The sequence below is a fragment of the Bos grunniens genome, chromosome 26 (assembly GCF_055505025.1).
Source record: "Bos grunniens cultivar Pamir isolate PY7600 chromosome 26, Bosgru_T2T1.0, whole genome shotgun sequence".
NCBI classification, from domain to species: domain Eukaryota; kingdom Metazoa; phylum Chordata; class Mammalia; order Artiodactyla; family Bovidae; genus Bos; species Bos grunniens.
The window spans coordinates 20,670,808-20,686,607 of record NC_141190.1 but is presented as its reverse complement, the minus strand read 5'-3'; the positions used below and the strand labels follow the sequence as shown (position 1 = coordinate 20,686,607).

The following is a 15,800-nucleotide window of genomic DNA, read 5'->3' as shown; positions in this document are numbered from 1 at the left end:
TCCCTTTAGAAAATTTTGCTGCTATGAACGTTACCTACAGTTCAGGTTTTTTGTGGGAGCGTCTTTTCAATAAAGCAAGCGTAGTTTTGAGATCAGTGCCCTTTCCCCCACCCCAGCCCCTCTGGACTTGGCCCGGAAGCCACACGGACTCACCAACCTCCCGCACAGCGTCTTATCTCCTCGCTGCGCGCTGGGCTTGGCTCCGCGCCTCGGTAGTGACCGCCAGGACGGCTGGTTCTCCCACTCTGGGCTCTCCCAGGGCTCGCTGAGGGCTCCCTGCCCAGCGGGCTCTGGCCGCCCCAGGCCGGTGTGAGACGCTGCGCCCGGCCCCGAGGCACCTGGGCCACCCGCAGTGCCTCCCGTTCAAGCGGAGCGGGCGGCGGCGGAGCACTGAACTCAAGACATCGAGAATCCGCCGTTCTCCCCGGGAGACGGGAGAAGGCACCTGGGATGTCCCCCCTGAGCTCGGAACCATTAAGCGAAGGAGGAGGACGCTGCGCTGGAAGCCTTGAACCAGCCCGCCCCCTGCACGCGCTGCTCTCCCGCGGAGCGCCCGCCCACCCGGCCCCACCCAGGCCTTGCCCGGGAATCGCCTTGCCCAGAGGGGCTAGGTTTCCCTCCTGACCCCTTCCTCCCCGCAGCATGGGTTGGAGGGACTCGTGGCTCCCCCAGGAACCTCCTTTCACTTCCTTCTTCAGTCGAATTCCTCAAGTCCAAACCTCTGAAAAGTTTGCCAGCCTCGACGGCCCCGCCAGGTGGCCCCTGCCCCTGGTTTATCAGCAATGGCTCCCGCCCGCCCGCTCTCCCTGTGCACCTATGAGTGACCCAAGGGCAGAAAACAGTCCTGGGCTTCTGAGTTATACACAGCGCCTAGCGCAGGCCTGGCTGATGCCTACCAGACACTGCTTGTTGTTTAGTCGCTAAGTCTTGTCCGACTCTGGGACTCCATGGACTGTAACCCGCCAGGCTCCTCCGTCCACGGGATTTCTCAGGCAAGAATGCTGGAGTGGGTTGCCCTTTCCTTCTCCAGGGGATCTTCCCGACCCAGGAATCGAAACCGAATTCCTGCACTGGCAGGCGGGTTTTTTGGGGGGTTTTTTGTTTGTTTATTTGTTTGTTTTTACCACTGAGCCACCAGACCCTGCTGCACTAAGCTGCTTTTACATGGATCATCTCCTTTAATTTTCAAAGCCGAGGTGATTGATTGGCTCATGAGCATCTACATATATAAACCTTCATTGAGTTGTATACTTAATATTTGTGTGTTCTACTGTAAGAAAAGAAAACCTATAAGAAAGGCACTATTAAGCATACCCATTTTACAGAGGAGAAAACTGAGGTTCAGAGAGTTTCTTACTCAAGGTCTCTAATGATGTTTATGGTGGCCCTGAGATTGAAATAAAGGCAGTCTGACTCCAGAGTTCATCCTCCTAACCCCTCAAGATTAGGCTCTGAAGAAAGAAAAAGAAAGTGCTGTCCTTGTAGAACCTATTCCACATGCCCCACGAGTAGTGCCTACTCACTGCTTGAGCCCAATGTGACACCTGTCATCGGATGGGGAAGGATTATCGCTTTTCTTTGCTTTAGAGCTCATAACCCAGAGAGACGGTTTACTTCACCCACGCAGTCTCATAGGTCGTTAGAAGGCTTGTCTGGATTTTACATTTCCTCCTGGATCACAGGACAATCAGTAACTAGGCGGTGGTTTGGGTCTGGGAGGGTATCTTTTCCCCTAGAGAGGGAGCCCAAAGAAGAACTAGCTGTTAGTCAAGGGTTTTCACCCTCTGATGGCCAAGGCACTGGAACCTCAGCAACTGAGCAGTACGGAAATCCTTCAATGAAGAGATGTGAGCTATTTATACCCAGAGATTGAAGGATCTGGGGAAGGGTAGGGATCGGGGAGGGGGCTGGTCCAGACTGGCTTTAAGTATCTCAAGACACGCAAAGTGCGCAGGAGCCAATTCATAGAACCAGCTCTGTTTCCTCTATGAGAATCACACGCCCCTTTTCCAGAACCGGAGGGGATGGATGCAGAGTGAAGGGCGACCAATGCGGGCCAGGAGGAAGCCAAGCAAGGAAGGTGGGTATCCGGTGCTGGGGAGCACTGAGAGGCCACGGTCCAGCAGGATACAGACCAGGAGGGAGAAAAAGGAGTTGCTTACTTAGGAAAACCCCCAGCGGAGCAATGGAATCTGCTCCCAGAGCCTTGGGTTTTCTAGTGCGCACGCGCTGAAATCCAGGCTTAGAAGTGAGTGCTCCGTGCTGGGCAGCATCTTGATCGCTGACCATATTTCTCACCTAGTGAATGTAGGGAAAGTTGATTTGGGTCTCAGATGCAGGTCCTGGATTTATTGCATACATTCCAGCTTTCCACCCCCGCCCCACCCTTCCCTCTCCTTGAGTCTTCTTCCCTAACCCTAAACTTGGTGTCCTCGTGTCAATGTTACCACCAAGTTCTCAACCTTCTTCCCTAGGTTTTAAGCTGTACGGCCAGGGGCAGCAATCCCTTGGGGAAGCCATATCCACCCCGCCCCCTGCCCCGCAGCATCTTGGGGTGCCCAAGGCCCGACCTTCCTCTGGGATGGGGATAGGCTGCAGGTCTTCTGTGGTCGATTTCCGGTGTTCTGGCTCCACCCAGGTGGTTCAAGAGTCTAGCTCTGCCCATCTTCCTTGCAGCCAGCACCCAGTGAGAAGTTCCACAGCACTGGGGCCACCTGCATTGGGGATGGCCACTCTGAAGCAGCCTGGCCCCATGATCTCCGTGTTATATGTTCTAGGGGGAAAAGATGCCAGCCTGGCCCCTCCGACCTCACTAGGCCCTCACATGGCAGGGAGAGAGACAAATAAATTTTTTCATGACACTATGTGGTGATACTGGAAAGTACCTAAGACTCTGGTGGCACTATTAGGGAGTGATTACCCCCACTTGGGTGGTTCAGGAAAAAAGCTTGGCCTTGACGGAGGAGCAAGAGTTTACCAGAAAGATGGGGGTGTTAGAGCATTCCAGAAGGAGGGGAGGACATATGCAGAGACAAGGAGGCGGCAACAGCAAAGCGCTGCTTGGACTGGCTTCCTTTTTGTCATTCAGGCTTCAGCTTGAATCTGATCTCTTCAATGTGGCTTTCTCTGATCACCTACTCAAAAGAATCCTCCCTCCAGTACTTGGTTCTCTTTCTTAGAATCAACTACCTATTTTTATATTTATTTGTTAGTTGTCTGTCTTCCCGGCGCACACACTCCTTCAAATCAACGGCCTAAGCCTGCGGACACTTTTATTTTTCACCGTTCCGCAGTGGCCAGAACAGTGAAGTGAACATGTATTAGTAGTATCAGTATCAGTGAATACTTGTGAATAGATGGATGGATGGATGAATGGAGTCCGAGGCTGCAGGCAGTGAGAAATGTCTTAGGAGGCAAGAGTTCCCTCCAAGCCCTTAGCCTAAGCAACTCAAGGAAAGAGACTAGCTCCAGAAGGAGGGCTCGCTAGGAAGGGGGTTTGGGACATCGGGGTGGTGGGAGACGGTGTCCCAACTGCAGGGCGGTTTGAGAGAGGAGGAAACGGGCGGCGAGGAGCTGAGGGATCCGCAGCCTGGTGTGCCTGGCTCGGGGGTCTTTTTGCTTCTAAGGAGGCAAGGGGAGGGCGGGTCTTCGCCCCCCCAGGCGCCGCCTGTCCTGCTTCCCGCTAGGCCCTGTTGGATGCGTCCAAGCCTCTTCCTGGGCGGTCAGTGGGTTTGGTGGATTGCCTTGCCGGCCTGTCTCTCTCTCTCCCCTCCCCTTTTTTTCTTCTCTCTCCTCCGGACTCTGCAGCTCCCCAGCCCGGCGGCCCCGCAGCAACCTAGCAGCCCCCGCCCCCTCCTCTAAGGGCGAAATTGCTAAACTTGTAGCAATAATGACCCTGCTTTCAGGCAGCCGACTCCCGCTGAACATCTCGGCGCCCGGGCCGGCCCAGCCTAATCAGCGAGCCCCTCCCTGCTGCCCGCCCAGACCCCGTTCCCCCTGGCCGCCCCCTCCCCCAGCGCACAAAAAGTGGGGAACAAAACCCCCGCGCATTTCTCCGTCCCTCTGTTGAGCAGACTGCTGCACAAAGCCCCCGCTCTGAGAAGCAATGGGGAGCTCGGGGGGGACGTCAATCCCGACGCGCTGAGGTTTTTGTTCGCGCAGGGGACTTCGCCTTCCTACCACACCTTTTGTTCGGGACTCCAATAAAAAGCCATTCTTTCCGCACCTTCCCGGCCCGGAGCCGCCTTTCAGCGAGGCCCGGCCCCACAATGGCGCGGCGCGCTGAGGCCTCCCCATTCACCCGCCTTGGCACGCTCACAATCGGCCGTGTGGCAGCACAGGCCTCGCACAGGCATTCTCCGCAAGTGACAAGGAGCCGCATAAAGCCTCGGCCGCCGGGGGAGAAGGGAGGGCGACCAAGGGGGAGAACTCGGCCGCGGCGGGGCGCAGCGCCCCCGGGCGCGCTGGAAGGCCGGGCGGCGGCAGAAGATGGAGCTGCCTTCGCGGCGCCTACGGCTAGGCCTAGGGGCGAGGTTTCCTTTACTCTGGAGGCATTCGAGGTGGGCAGAGTCTAAGCCTTGATCTAACGCAGGCCCAGATACTAGCCCAAGCATCTGGGTGAAACTTGGGGGGATTTCAAAGTCCCACCTCAAAAGGCCCTGAGTCTCCGACCTGTCCTCCCTAGGACAGTAAAGAGAAATTAATGAACAAAGCCTTAGAGACCGGACTTGAAGCCTGGGGGCTGAGGCAGGGGAGACCAGGCCTGCGATCGCCCAGGGCAGAACTGCTTTCCCAGAGCATCTTTTCCTTCCCCGCCGCCCTGTTGAAGGACCTCTCCCTACTTTTGTGGGCTAAACAAGGTCTGTAGCCGGCCAACCGTTTGAAAATATTGCACCTTGTTTATTGACTCCTGTAGTGTATGGCAGCGGGTGTGTACATGGCGTGTGGATATATTTAGTTATATATATATGTATATATATTATATGTGCTGAATACAGAATAGGAAACAGAAGGAAAGCCGGTAACACCTCCGGTGGGCCCCTAGGTTCCAGATTTGTTCAAACCCCCAACTTTTGATCTCGCTCCGCTGATTTTTCTTGCAGAGTTCTACGCCTCCTGACAATCTGGAGATCCAGGCCGAGGTATCTGTTGCAGAGGGCAGGCGGTTGGGAAAAGGAAAATGGACTGTGGTGTGGCACTCCGGCCCTGCAAAGTGAGCAGAGGGTCGGTAGGGCCTGGGGATTTCTCAAGCCACGACGCCCATTTTTCTCTCCTTCATGCTGTTCTCTGTCCTTGAGTTTTCCGCCAGCGCTCTGCTGAGGCCGCGAGAAGGCCGAGAAAGAGAAGCCCTTCTTGCTCTAGGAGAGACGACTGGCAGCCTGAGTCCCAGCCTTTCGCACTCCCTTTGGAGCCGAGATTGGGGCCATTGTCCTCCAGGCACCCAGCCAGCGTTTCTGCCTCAGAGATAGTCTCCATGTAGGCCCAGGCGCATCCTCTTCGCCCCAGAGCCTCCTTCCCCGGACTTCGGGTAAGCTGCGCTCCGAGGCCCTGGGGAGCGAGACGTTTATGTATATATATTTATATTTTTTAACGAGGGGACCTGGTCCTTCCTTGGATCCAGCCTTTCTCGCCCTTTAGTCCCGCGGCGCCAGGCTGCGGTGGGGTCGCCTGCCGCGTTACCTGCCCGGTCCCTACCAGGCCCGGATGCCCTGCAAGGTACCCTGAGCGCACGCGGCCCCCGCCGTCGCACCCTGGTGCAACGGCTGCGCGCCGCCGCCGCCCCCGAAGCCGGCCAGGTTGCTCACGTTCACGAAGGGGCCGCCTCCAGACGCACTGCAGGCGGGCTGCATGGCCGAGGCCGCCGAGGAGGCCCCGCCGCCGCCGCCGCCACTGCCACCGCTTGCCGGGTACGCACAGCCATAGCTGCCGCTGTAGGCCGCGGCGGCGGCGGCTGCAGCGGCGGCGGCTGCGGCGGCGGCTGCCGAGTTCCCATAGCCATAGGCGGGGAAGCTGTTGTAGGAGTAGGCTCCCGCGCCCACGCTGTAGGGCGCGCCGTAGGCTGGCGCGCCAGGAGTGACGCACGGCTTGCCGTCCCGCACCAGCACCGGCACCGCCACACGGCGCGGCGGCGGCGGGGGCGCGTGCCCGCCCAGCTCCAGAGACTTGTCCTGCCGCTGTCTCTTGCACTTGTACCTGCGATTCTGGAACCAGATCTTCACCTGGGTGGACGTGAGCTTTAGGCTGCTGGCCAGGTGCTCGCGCTCTGGCGCCGACAGGTACCGCTGCTGTTTGAACCTGCGTTCCAGCTCGAAGACTTGGGCTTGAGAGAAGAGGACCCGGGGCTTCCGGCGGCTGCGTGGCTTCGGCCTTTCGCTCTCCTCTGCCGCCTTACAGTCTCCGGCCGCCTCCAGAGGTTTCTTCAGTTGGCAGCTTTCTGCGAAAGAAGCAAAACAACAGCGTCTCTTAGTTGTTCCCGGCCTCTCCGCGGCTCCGGTCCAGGAGCACTGTGACCCTTTTTGGTGGCAACGCGGAGCGTGCAGTAATAACTGCTTGGGTTTTGGGGAAGGTTTGTGACTTCTGGCGCCGTGGGACCCTTCGATCGCCCAAGGCCCCTCACCACGTCCTTGACGGGTGGAGGCACATAGTGTGGGGAGGGGTAGTTAGCACGCGTTTATTTAGAACTTCAGCATCTGCGAGAGATTACCCTGTATTAAATGTGCAGCTCGGCTTGCTAATGATTATTTTCAGGATGAAAGTTTGTAACTACATAACTCCAATATTTGCAAATTCGGTTGCCTTCTTTTCCGTCATAAATAGCTGAAGGTGTGAGAGGCATGTTGGTTTTTGGCGGCCGAAATGCGTGCGATGTGCGAAAATCTTCCTGCTTAGAAATGTCTGAGTGTACTGCTTATTGCCCAGGAACTGTTTTTTTGTTTGTTTGTTTACCTTTAAACGCCTACCTACCCACAAATGAGTGTCTGAGTAACGACAACCGATACCTTAGAAAGAAAAAGAAATTTGATTGACTGACTGACTTAGTTTCATGTCGATTTTAGGCCCAGGGGAGCTGTCAGAGCAAAGGCCTTGGCTTCCGCCACAACAAACCTTCTCTTGGGGAAGGAGATTCTTTTGGCTCTGTCTCCTCACAAACACTTCCTTGGAGGCTTTATTCAGTTATTCTGTTGCCCTGCCCAATTCACCTCCCGTCCTACTTGAGCAGACAGGATCTAAGTTCGGCGCGTTTTTCACTCAGCCCGAAGCCACACAATCTGGGACACAAAGCAAAACGTTACAGATTTTCAAAAAGGCCGGCTGCCTCAGGGGTGCGAGTGAGGAATGAACTACGTTCCCATGCGCTCTCCCACCATCCCCTCGCTCTCTGCCGGGTGCCACGGGTGCGAGGACGCAGAGTTCCAGGCGGAGAAGTGAGGAAAGCACCCCCGCTAAAATTCTACCTAAGTTCCTGCGCCCTCCGGACACCAGGCACATAATCTGCTTGGACTACCTTTTCCGAGAAGAGAGAACGGCTGCCCTGGCCTCAAAAAACGCATCTCACGCTAGAGGGAAAGTGGGAGAAGTTGAGGCTCATGCCCCTCTAGCTCTGGGGAAGAGCTACAGTTGTCAGCACCCGGCAGCTGAGCCCACATTGCTTATCCGCATCAGGGTAGCAATAACCTCCGGGGCTGCATCGCCTCCTCCCTCTGGGGGGAGTAGTTGGCGGAGTCATCTTGGCCTTCTCCCTCCGCCCTGGCTCCCTTGCAGCATCTGAGTTTTGCGGAGCTGTCGCTGACCAGGAACTGGCATGACACCAGCCAGGAGCTAAAGAGGCGGGCAGCCGTGCCGACAAGGTTGGTGGGCTGTTTGCGGGCATCCCGCCATTGCTCCACATGCGTGTTTCCTTTCCCCCTCTACTCACTTTGGCTCCCGTCCCTCACGACCTCGGGCTCCTCTTCATGTTCCTTAGGCCCGCTGCACGAGTCTCGCAGGACCGTGTGGACAAAGCTCTGGGGGCAGAGCCCCGAATCCCCGTGGCCATCGGCTGTAGCTAGTGAGTTCAAATAGGACAGTTTCTCGCCCTCTTCTTCCTCGTCTTCCTCCCCTCCGTCCGAAAACTGCGTCCCCTCAGCGGCGGCCAGCATGCAGGGCGCCGAGTGGAAGTGGTGCTCCAAGTCCGCCTGCAGGTGCGCGCCGTGGAAGTGCTGTTGCTGCTGCTGCTCCAGATTCAGAATGTCTTTGACTGAGAAAGGGGTGGAGGTGACCGGGCTTGGTAACATCATCAGGGCCACTTAATTGTCCAGTCCAAATACTCAATAAATCCCGGCGGGGGCGGGGAGGCAGCGCGGCGGCTCCAGCTCTCCTCTGGACTCCGCCGCTGCTGCCGAGTCGGGCTTTTGACAGACGCGGTCCCACTCCAGTCTAAATCGCCTCCATTGGCCCGGACGTGGGGGTCTGGGTTTTGTTACAGCCACTGCAGGGACTGGGGCCGGGGCTGAGAAGCAGGAGTCCGGGGGTCGTGCGTCACGTCGGGGGCGGGGCTCTCGCCCGGACCTCCCTCCCCATTGGTTCCAGCTGCTGTGGACCACACCCCTCCGCATCCACTGAGTGGGGGTGCTGCTGAGCTACCAGAAATAGACAAGGGCTAGTATAGAGTCTCGAAGTCCTAGTGGCTGCTGGAGAGGCTGCACTGCCTGGGCTACGCGAACGACCGATTCCCATCCCGACTGGCCGCGTCTTCCCGAGTAAAGCCAGTTCTGGGAGGCATCCTGAGAACCAACCGCCAGGAAGGATAGCCCAGGAACGTGGTTTTTCCAGCTGCTGCGGAGGCAGGAAAACTTCCTGGCTTGTAAATACCCGGCACTGTATCCCCAAGGAGACGGAATGTTTTATATATCTATGGACGGGCGACGTGTGCGTTCTCGCCTTGTTGACTTTGCTCAAGCTGTTCCCTCCACTCGGAAAGCCTTCTCCACCCTTGTCTCCATGACAAGCCTGTTCTCTGAAGCTCTGCTCAAATGCCACCTCCTCCAAGGAAGCGCTCCCTCATCGCCTAGCCGGAAGTTATCTCTCTCGCATCTGAACTTGCAGCGCGTGTTAGTAAAGGACATTCGTGTCACTTATCACTTCCTGCCTAGTACTATAGCTATATTGCCTGCCTGGTCTCCCTGAGTAAACCATGAGCCCCCGGAGGGCAGAGCCCCAGTTGCATTTGCTTCTGTAGCTTTTCCAGCGGCCTCACTAAGCAGGTATGTGAGAGACAGGACGATGGAGTAAATACTGAACTTTGTGGTCTGACAGCTCTTGGTTTGAATCCTGGCCTAGTCAGTGTTTGGCCTGGGTGTTTCTAAGCCTCAGTTTCTTTGCTTACAAAAAGACAGTAATACCTTCTTCAGGGTTGTTGCCAGTGATAAATGAGGCAAAACATGTCAAGATTTTAGTGCAGGGCCCGCTCATGTTAGTGCTCAATACCTGTCATTGACTACTGTTCTGCATCAGAAGTCAAACAGTGTTTGTTGACTGCATTGGTGATGACGTTCCGGGTTGGAGGGCCTCACACACTGGGTAGTTTCATATGGTCTTGAGAGCAGGATCTGTTTTCACAAGGGAGGTGACCCAGCCATGGAGGCTGTCTTTTCCGTCTATTGAAATCAGACACCTGGGTCTAGGCCTTGACCCTCGCAGGCATGTTTCTAATTTCTCCAACCCACACTTCTTCTGGCGCCCTTCTAGGGCCCTGATTATTTTGTGGGCAAATCTGTGGTGTCCCCTGTGATTCTGGAAACTCTGCACAGATAGAGATCATCTTCCTGCACGATAGGCATTTGCTCACCATCACCTCTAGCCCAGTGAGCAGCAGCAGGAGCTGCTGTGAGACCTATAGAAAAACCTGTCCTCAGTGCTGGCCTTGAAAAAATAGGGACCGATTTGGCCCAACCATGGCATCCCTCATTTGGCCCTAGCCGCCCCTAGCATATTTTTTGGCGCCAAAATGGTAGAGCGGAGGGAGCACTAGCTTCAGATAGAAGGGGCAGGTGGGAGGTGCAGGGACTGTGGACAACACCTCCCGGCTGCAGCGGACTCGGGATGGGAGTGGGAACGGAGCGGAGAGCTGTTATGGGAGGACCCCCCGCAACGGCGGGAGCAGTGGGTGCCCAAAGCCGAGGAGAGAATGAACAGCCAGTCGCGAGGTGGGAGAGGCGGGGCTGTTCAGGAGGGAGCGGAAATGGTGCGGGGAGTCAGCCTCTGGGGCCTCCTGGGGAACTGGGATTCAGCGCCGGCCACGTGCTCCCGGGAGTACTTAGCTGGTGGCAGCCCGCAGGCTGTGCGGGAGACTCTACGTGAGCTGGGCTTTGCGCCGGGATGACCATCCTTCAGCCGCAAGGGCACCCGATGCCTTTCCGCTCTGAATTCTAAGATTATTGAGGCCCTGGGCAGAGCTGGTGTTTCCAGAACAGGCCACAGAGCTGCGGAGAGAAGAATGCGCCTGCTTTTGCTGCGGATCGCGAGTTGTTGGGCGCAAAGATCCAGAGAGACGAGGGTGAGTGCGCGGCACTGCCGGGTGGCAGTCCTTGAGTACCTGCGTCGCGGTAGCAGGCGCGCATAAAAGAAGGAAACTGCCTCCAATCCCACTCTTCCACCCCCATCCCGAGGGCTAGACTGTCGTTGAGAATATTTCTATTGCCCGCTCGTCTCCTAGTTAAAAAAAAATTTTTTTTTTGCTTTTTGCTTCTTTAATTGGTTTTCTTGAAGTGATATCAAGATTCAGAAAAAAGAAAGACAAAAGCTACAGAAAATATCTGTCCCCAGTTTCCAACCGAAACCTTCATTTCTCCTTGCTACCTTCTCTCGCTTCTCCACGGCGCTTCGCTCCTAATTCTACCCTAAGCTCATCCCCCAAATCCGTATCTTAGAACCCATGGCCCGGGGTGCGGGGAACACCGAGACACGCCCACACAGCAGCTGCTGCCGCCGAGTCCACCGAGTCGCCTTCTCCCTTAGCACACGGAAGGCTGCCTCCTTCCCACCTGCAGGCCCACGCGATTCGATCTCCTCCAAACCCACTACCACTGCTACCCCGCCAGATATCCTTGGCCCAGGTCTGAAAAATTCTCTCCTGAGGTCCTTGATCAGATTGCTCCTCGCATGACGCCCTGAGGGACTGGAGACCCTTGAGGAGCTGGAGCGTGGAGAGCACAGGCGAAGGGGCCTAGCAAGGAGTTTGTACGCCGCGTCCATTTCTCTCCCCAGCCATAGCTCTGCGCAGGGCTTGTCTAGCGGGTGGGAGGCTTAGATCTCGGCCTTAAGTCCTGAGCAGGGGCTGGGATCATCTGATTGTTCAGGTTCCCTTTGGTCCATTTGGCTACCCAGCGGCGGAGCCTCCCTGCAGGAATACCCGCCAGGCCAATCACATCTGGGGAGCCTGCCTGGCCTGTGCCCGCACCCCGACGACAACAAGCTTGTGCGCAGCCAACTGTGCGGGGCTGTCCGGAATGAAAACGCCAGAGTGGTAGTTACATTGCAGCGGCGGTCGGTTCTCCAGAGTCACTTATTACAATGCGGAATCTGGTTCCAGCGCCTATCCAGTTACAATCTCATGCTAGGACATTTGCATTCTTTTGTCGGAAAAAAGGATCTTTGAAATCCCGGAGCTGTGCTCGACTAATAATAGGTTTTTGTTAGATTAGCTAATTACTGTCAGATAAAGTAAATATCGTTGCATCCATGGCAGGGTTTGATTTTATTTTAATCGAGTGTATCTGCCTATCTTCCATTTTGTCACATTATACATTTATACAAGTCTTTCTCCTCCCATATGTGATTACAGGGCATAGTAAAATGATAGATTCTCTGAGGGAAAGTGTTATAATAGATGCATAAAAAGGTGATAAATAAAATTATACCTTTTGTGGAGAAAAACAACATGCTAGTCATTACAGCAAACTTCATCAAAGAAAAATGTAATGGTGCTTTGAAAGCTGTGAAGTGTTCCCATAAGTTATTATTGTATACACAAAAACTGCTTAATTAATATACATATAAATATAGGCAAAAAATTGATCACTTTAGCTATATGCTACAGCTTATTCTGTTATCCTTCACTTGTTTAAATAGCCATTTATTTATGTAGCCATGGCTACAAAAAAAATTGAAGGTTTTAGTGGCTCTCTAATCTAAATGTATACTATAGTCAGGAGTAGTTTTCTTTCAAGGCATGAGAAACCATCATGGGGTGAACTCTGCCAGCTAAAACTGTGTGATAACATTTTAGGTGATTTTTTCCATTGAAAAATTTCCTTCTTCCTGTCTTTCTTTTCTTTTCTTTTTTTTACTGCTCTCCCAGAAACTTCATTTTCAATGACATCTTGGGGGGGGGGGCGGCGAAGAGACAAAAAAAGTAAAAAAATTCCTCTTTTGCAGGAGCATTAAGTAGGTTTTTGTTATTTTGTTGTAGTTGCTGCTGGTGGTGCATATGTGTGTATGTGTTTTGATTTGGTTTTTAGTTGAGAGATGTTAGAACATATCCAGATTTGTGAGCGTTCTAGAGCCTAATGTTTTGTGAGAAGGGGAATACATTATCTACTTTTAAAGAAATGTCAACTAGGTACATCAGTCCCATAAAGTATTAAGCTGATCTAATTCCTCAAGAGGAACTTTCCCCCCATGTTTCAGCAATTTGGTAAGAGAGATTTTAAAGTGGCATTTTGAGAATTTTAGCTTGTTTTCCATGTGTTTGTATAAATGCCAGATTTCCCCAGATTGTGTATAGAATTGAGTTTTCTAAATAACCCACCACTTCCCTTCTCTGGGAGAAAATTGTTCCAAGTTCAGTAATCCCTGTAGTTCTTTGTTAATTACAGGCCCTTGCCAATGAAGCAAGTTTCGATTTCTCAGGATGAAGACTTTTCATATATATCTATGTGTATCTGCTTCACTCCAAAAATTTTTAAGTTAACAATATAAATAAAGCTTTTGTTATCAAAAAAGTTGTTTTGCCAATAAAACACAGAAATCAGAAAAGCTAACTGTGAGTGAAAGTCGATATTTTTTCAAGCAAAAACATGTAAATAAAAGATGCCTATACACAGACATTTATTTGTACTATTTGCGTGTGTTATTTGGGAGTGCAGTGAGCAGTTTTAACTTGGGGATTAAATTGGAATTCTGGGTGCATTCCTTAACTTTTTTTTTTTTTAAAGTGTGTTTAACTTCCTGTATCGAAATTTCGGTGTCTTTAGACCGTTTAAAATACAATCTGACTTCAGAAAGGCGGCTGCAGTCTTTAGAGAATTAATTCACTTAAACCCGAGCACCTCCCTGCTCGGAGCATTAAACATTTCGGGGAGGGATGTGGTTATCATGTTCAAGAAGGAGATTTTTTTTTTTTTTTCGTGACTCTTCCTAGCGTGATCCTTTTTACTCTCAACCGCAAACCGAGGAACCTCGGCCTCCTCGGACGCAGAACTCTTCTCCCATATCTCCCTGGGGGTCAAGTTGGAGCGAATAACTTCAAAACGTTTGAGAAGAAGAAGAGGAACAACAACAACACAGCCTTTCTCACTTGGAAAGAAACTTTTGCTGAAGCCTTGTCGTTTTAAGTAACGCCTTATCCCGCCCTCACTGTATCCAGCCTGGAGTTCCGGGTCTCTGGTCTGCACCGGGAGAGCGATTTCGAAGGTGCACGGGGACCTTCGCTCCGTTATTGGGCGATCTTATCTGCGGGTCTAGGGGCTCCCTTGCCCTTGGTTCCCTGAAGCTCTGGCGGAACCCAACAATTACCACTACTCTGGGATAGCCCCATCTTGCGTGACCCTGCGGGGAATTGGGGGTGGAAGAGCGTGGACTTCTGACTTTGCTCCGAACGGCCGGGGACCCGACCTGGAAAGGACCGAGACCCCAGGCGGCTGGGGCGCGCCAGAGCGCACAGCCACAGGGACAGAAAGCGTGAGGCGCGCGGGGAGCCAGGTCCGGTCCTGCAACTCCAGGTCTCGGAACTTGGCGGCCTCGCCCTGCAGAGACGCAGGTGAGTCGGGTCGGAGGTCAAGAGTTAGGCAACCTCGAGGCTGGGGTGTCTGTCAGGTTGCCAGGCCTCGCTCAGCCCTGCAGCCAAGGGCGCCGCGTCTCTCTGAAGCCCGAGCACTTCGGCCGCGCTGGCTGGGACCCGGATTCCCGGGCTTCTCCGCGCGTTTCTTTGCTGCTGCTGGCCAAGAGCCCGGGGCCCTAGCGAGGAGCCCCGGGGAGGCGCCGGCTGGACCTCTGTCCTTGAACAGTAGGTTCTCGGATTCCGCTGGACCTTTCCTCACTCCCGCCAACCCGAGAGAAGGACCTCCTTACCTCTTGCAGCTTGCGGCACGCAGGGGCCTAGGAGAGATGCCGAGCTGGGACCCCAGAACTTTAGTGGTCATCCTCCTCCCTCTCACAGCCAGTCTGTTTTCCCCTTTCCACCCCTTTCTCTTTCTTTAGGCCCATCTCTTACTCCCGGGCTCCGCTCCTTTCCTTCCTCACTCCACGCTTTTCCTGACCACCCTTCCCCCACCTCCTTTCTCCTTCACCTTCTCCTCTCCCTGGCCTCCTCCTTCTCCCTGACCTGTTTCACTCTCCCTTATTTCCTCACGCCCTCCTCCCTTCCCCCATCTTATTTCATTCCCTTTCCTCAACTCCATGATTTTCTTGCTTTTTGTCCCTGGACCCTGCAGGTGTTTGGTATGGAGGGAACCACACACCCTTGCACCAGAGGTCCCCACCCCTGAACCCCAGGCCTCCTCCCCCTTTCCACCCCTGTGGAATGTCCACTCTGTCTCAGGAGCTGCAGGTAAAAATGCCCAGGCACCCTTGGTAGTGTGATAGGGACGCTCCTCTCTACCCTTGGAGCCTGTGGGACTTTTTCCACCTCCCAGCCCCCAACCCCCAGCAGCCTCAGCCATGGGCCCTGATGAGCCTGTGGGGCTCCAGATGGCGAGCTTGGCCACCCTCCCCGTGGAAATTCCCACTGCAGGCAGATCCTGCAGAGCCTCCGTTTCCTTCTATTGTGGCAGCCTGGAGAGGATCACAGCAGAGTTGAAGGTGGCCATAAGGCCTGGGCCCCAAGCATCCCTTGAGAGCACAGATGGGGGCTCCCAGACCAGGCCTGACCCCCTCCCCCACTCCACACAGGCTAGAGCAGGTTGGATTGACCTTCTCTCCTCTTTTTTCCTGCCAATCCTACTAGATTAAGGGTCCATTTCACTTTGAGATCACCTCAGCTGGGAAGTGTTTCAGGGACTGCCTTAAAACACAGGGGGCTAAATCTGGGAGAGGACAAGGGGGCCCTGGCTCTCACACTAGCCAACAGGGGCAAGGACTGAGCGCTCCTGGCCTACTTCGCTGCTTTGGGGCCAGTGGGACAACCGAGACACTGCCTTTTGGAGAAGAGACAGGGTCCCCAGCTGCAAGGTAGGGCAGCCGGCCAACTTCTACCCTTTTACCTCCCATCTGCAACTACATTTCTGAGGGTGCATTACTCTAATAAATACGGGTTTCCAACAGATAGATGCAGACCTCCCTCACATATTATGTTTCTATGGATGTATCTTTCTCCTTAAATGAAAAGGAAGGTGACTTCCTGTGTGAAGACAACAGTATGTGCACAGGTGGATAGGCAGGGGGAAGAAGGCATGCAGGACTCTCCATAAATGTACCTTCCACAGTAGAGCTCTGCCCTTTCGGAGAGTGTGGTCAAAACAGGAGGACTGGGCTAACACTCATTCTGAATTCCCCTCCCTCATTTTCCCCTCACAACGTGAATTACTGGCAGTGACATGAGATTT

General features: G+C 54.1%; 1 protein-coding gene across 1 annotated transcript; it reads right to left on the bottom strand.

Moving 5' to 3' along the window:
- Nucleotides 1-4,837: 4,837 nt before the first annotated feature.
- Nucleotides 4,838-8,951, bottom strand: NKX2-3 (NK2 homeobox 3). Its single transcript, XM_086377187.1, has 2 exons — nt 7,916-8,951; nt 4,838-6,433 (listed from the first exon to the last, which is right to left on the bottom strand). Exons 1-2 carry the CDS (start codon nt 8,274-8,276, stop codon nt 5,691-5,693), a joined length of 1,104 nt encoding a protein of 367 aa, XP_086233313.1. The 5' UTR covers nt 8,277-8,951; the 3' UTR covers nt 4,838-5,690.
- Nucleotides 8,952-15,800: the final 6,849 nt, after the last annotated feature.

Bases quoted from the DNA above. Each gene is read 5' to 3' on its own strand.
- NKX2-3 (XM_086377187.1), bottom strand. From the start codon at position 8,276: ATGATGTTACCAAGCCCGGTCACCTCCACCCCTTTCTCAGTCAAAGAC. The intron at 6,434-7,915 runs GTGAGTAGAGGG...CTTCTTTCGCAG, and splicing joins CGTGAGGGACGGGAGCCAAA to AAAGCTGCCAACTGAAGAAA.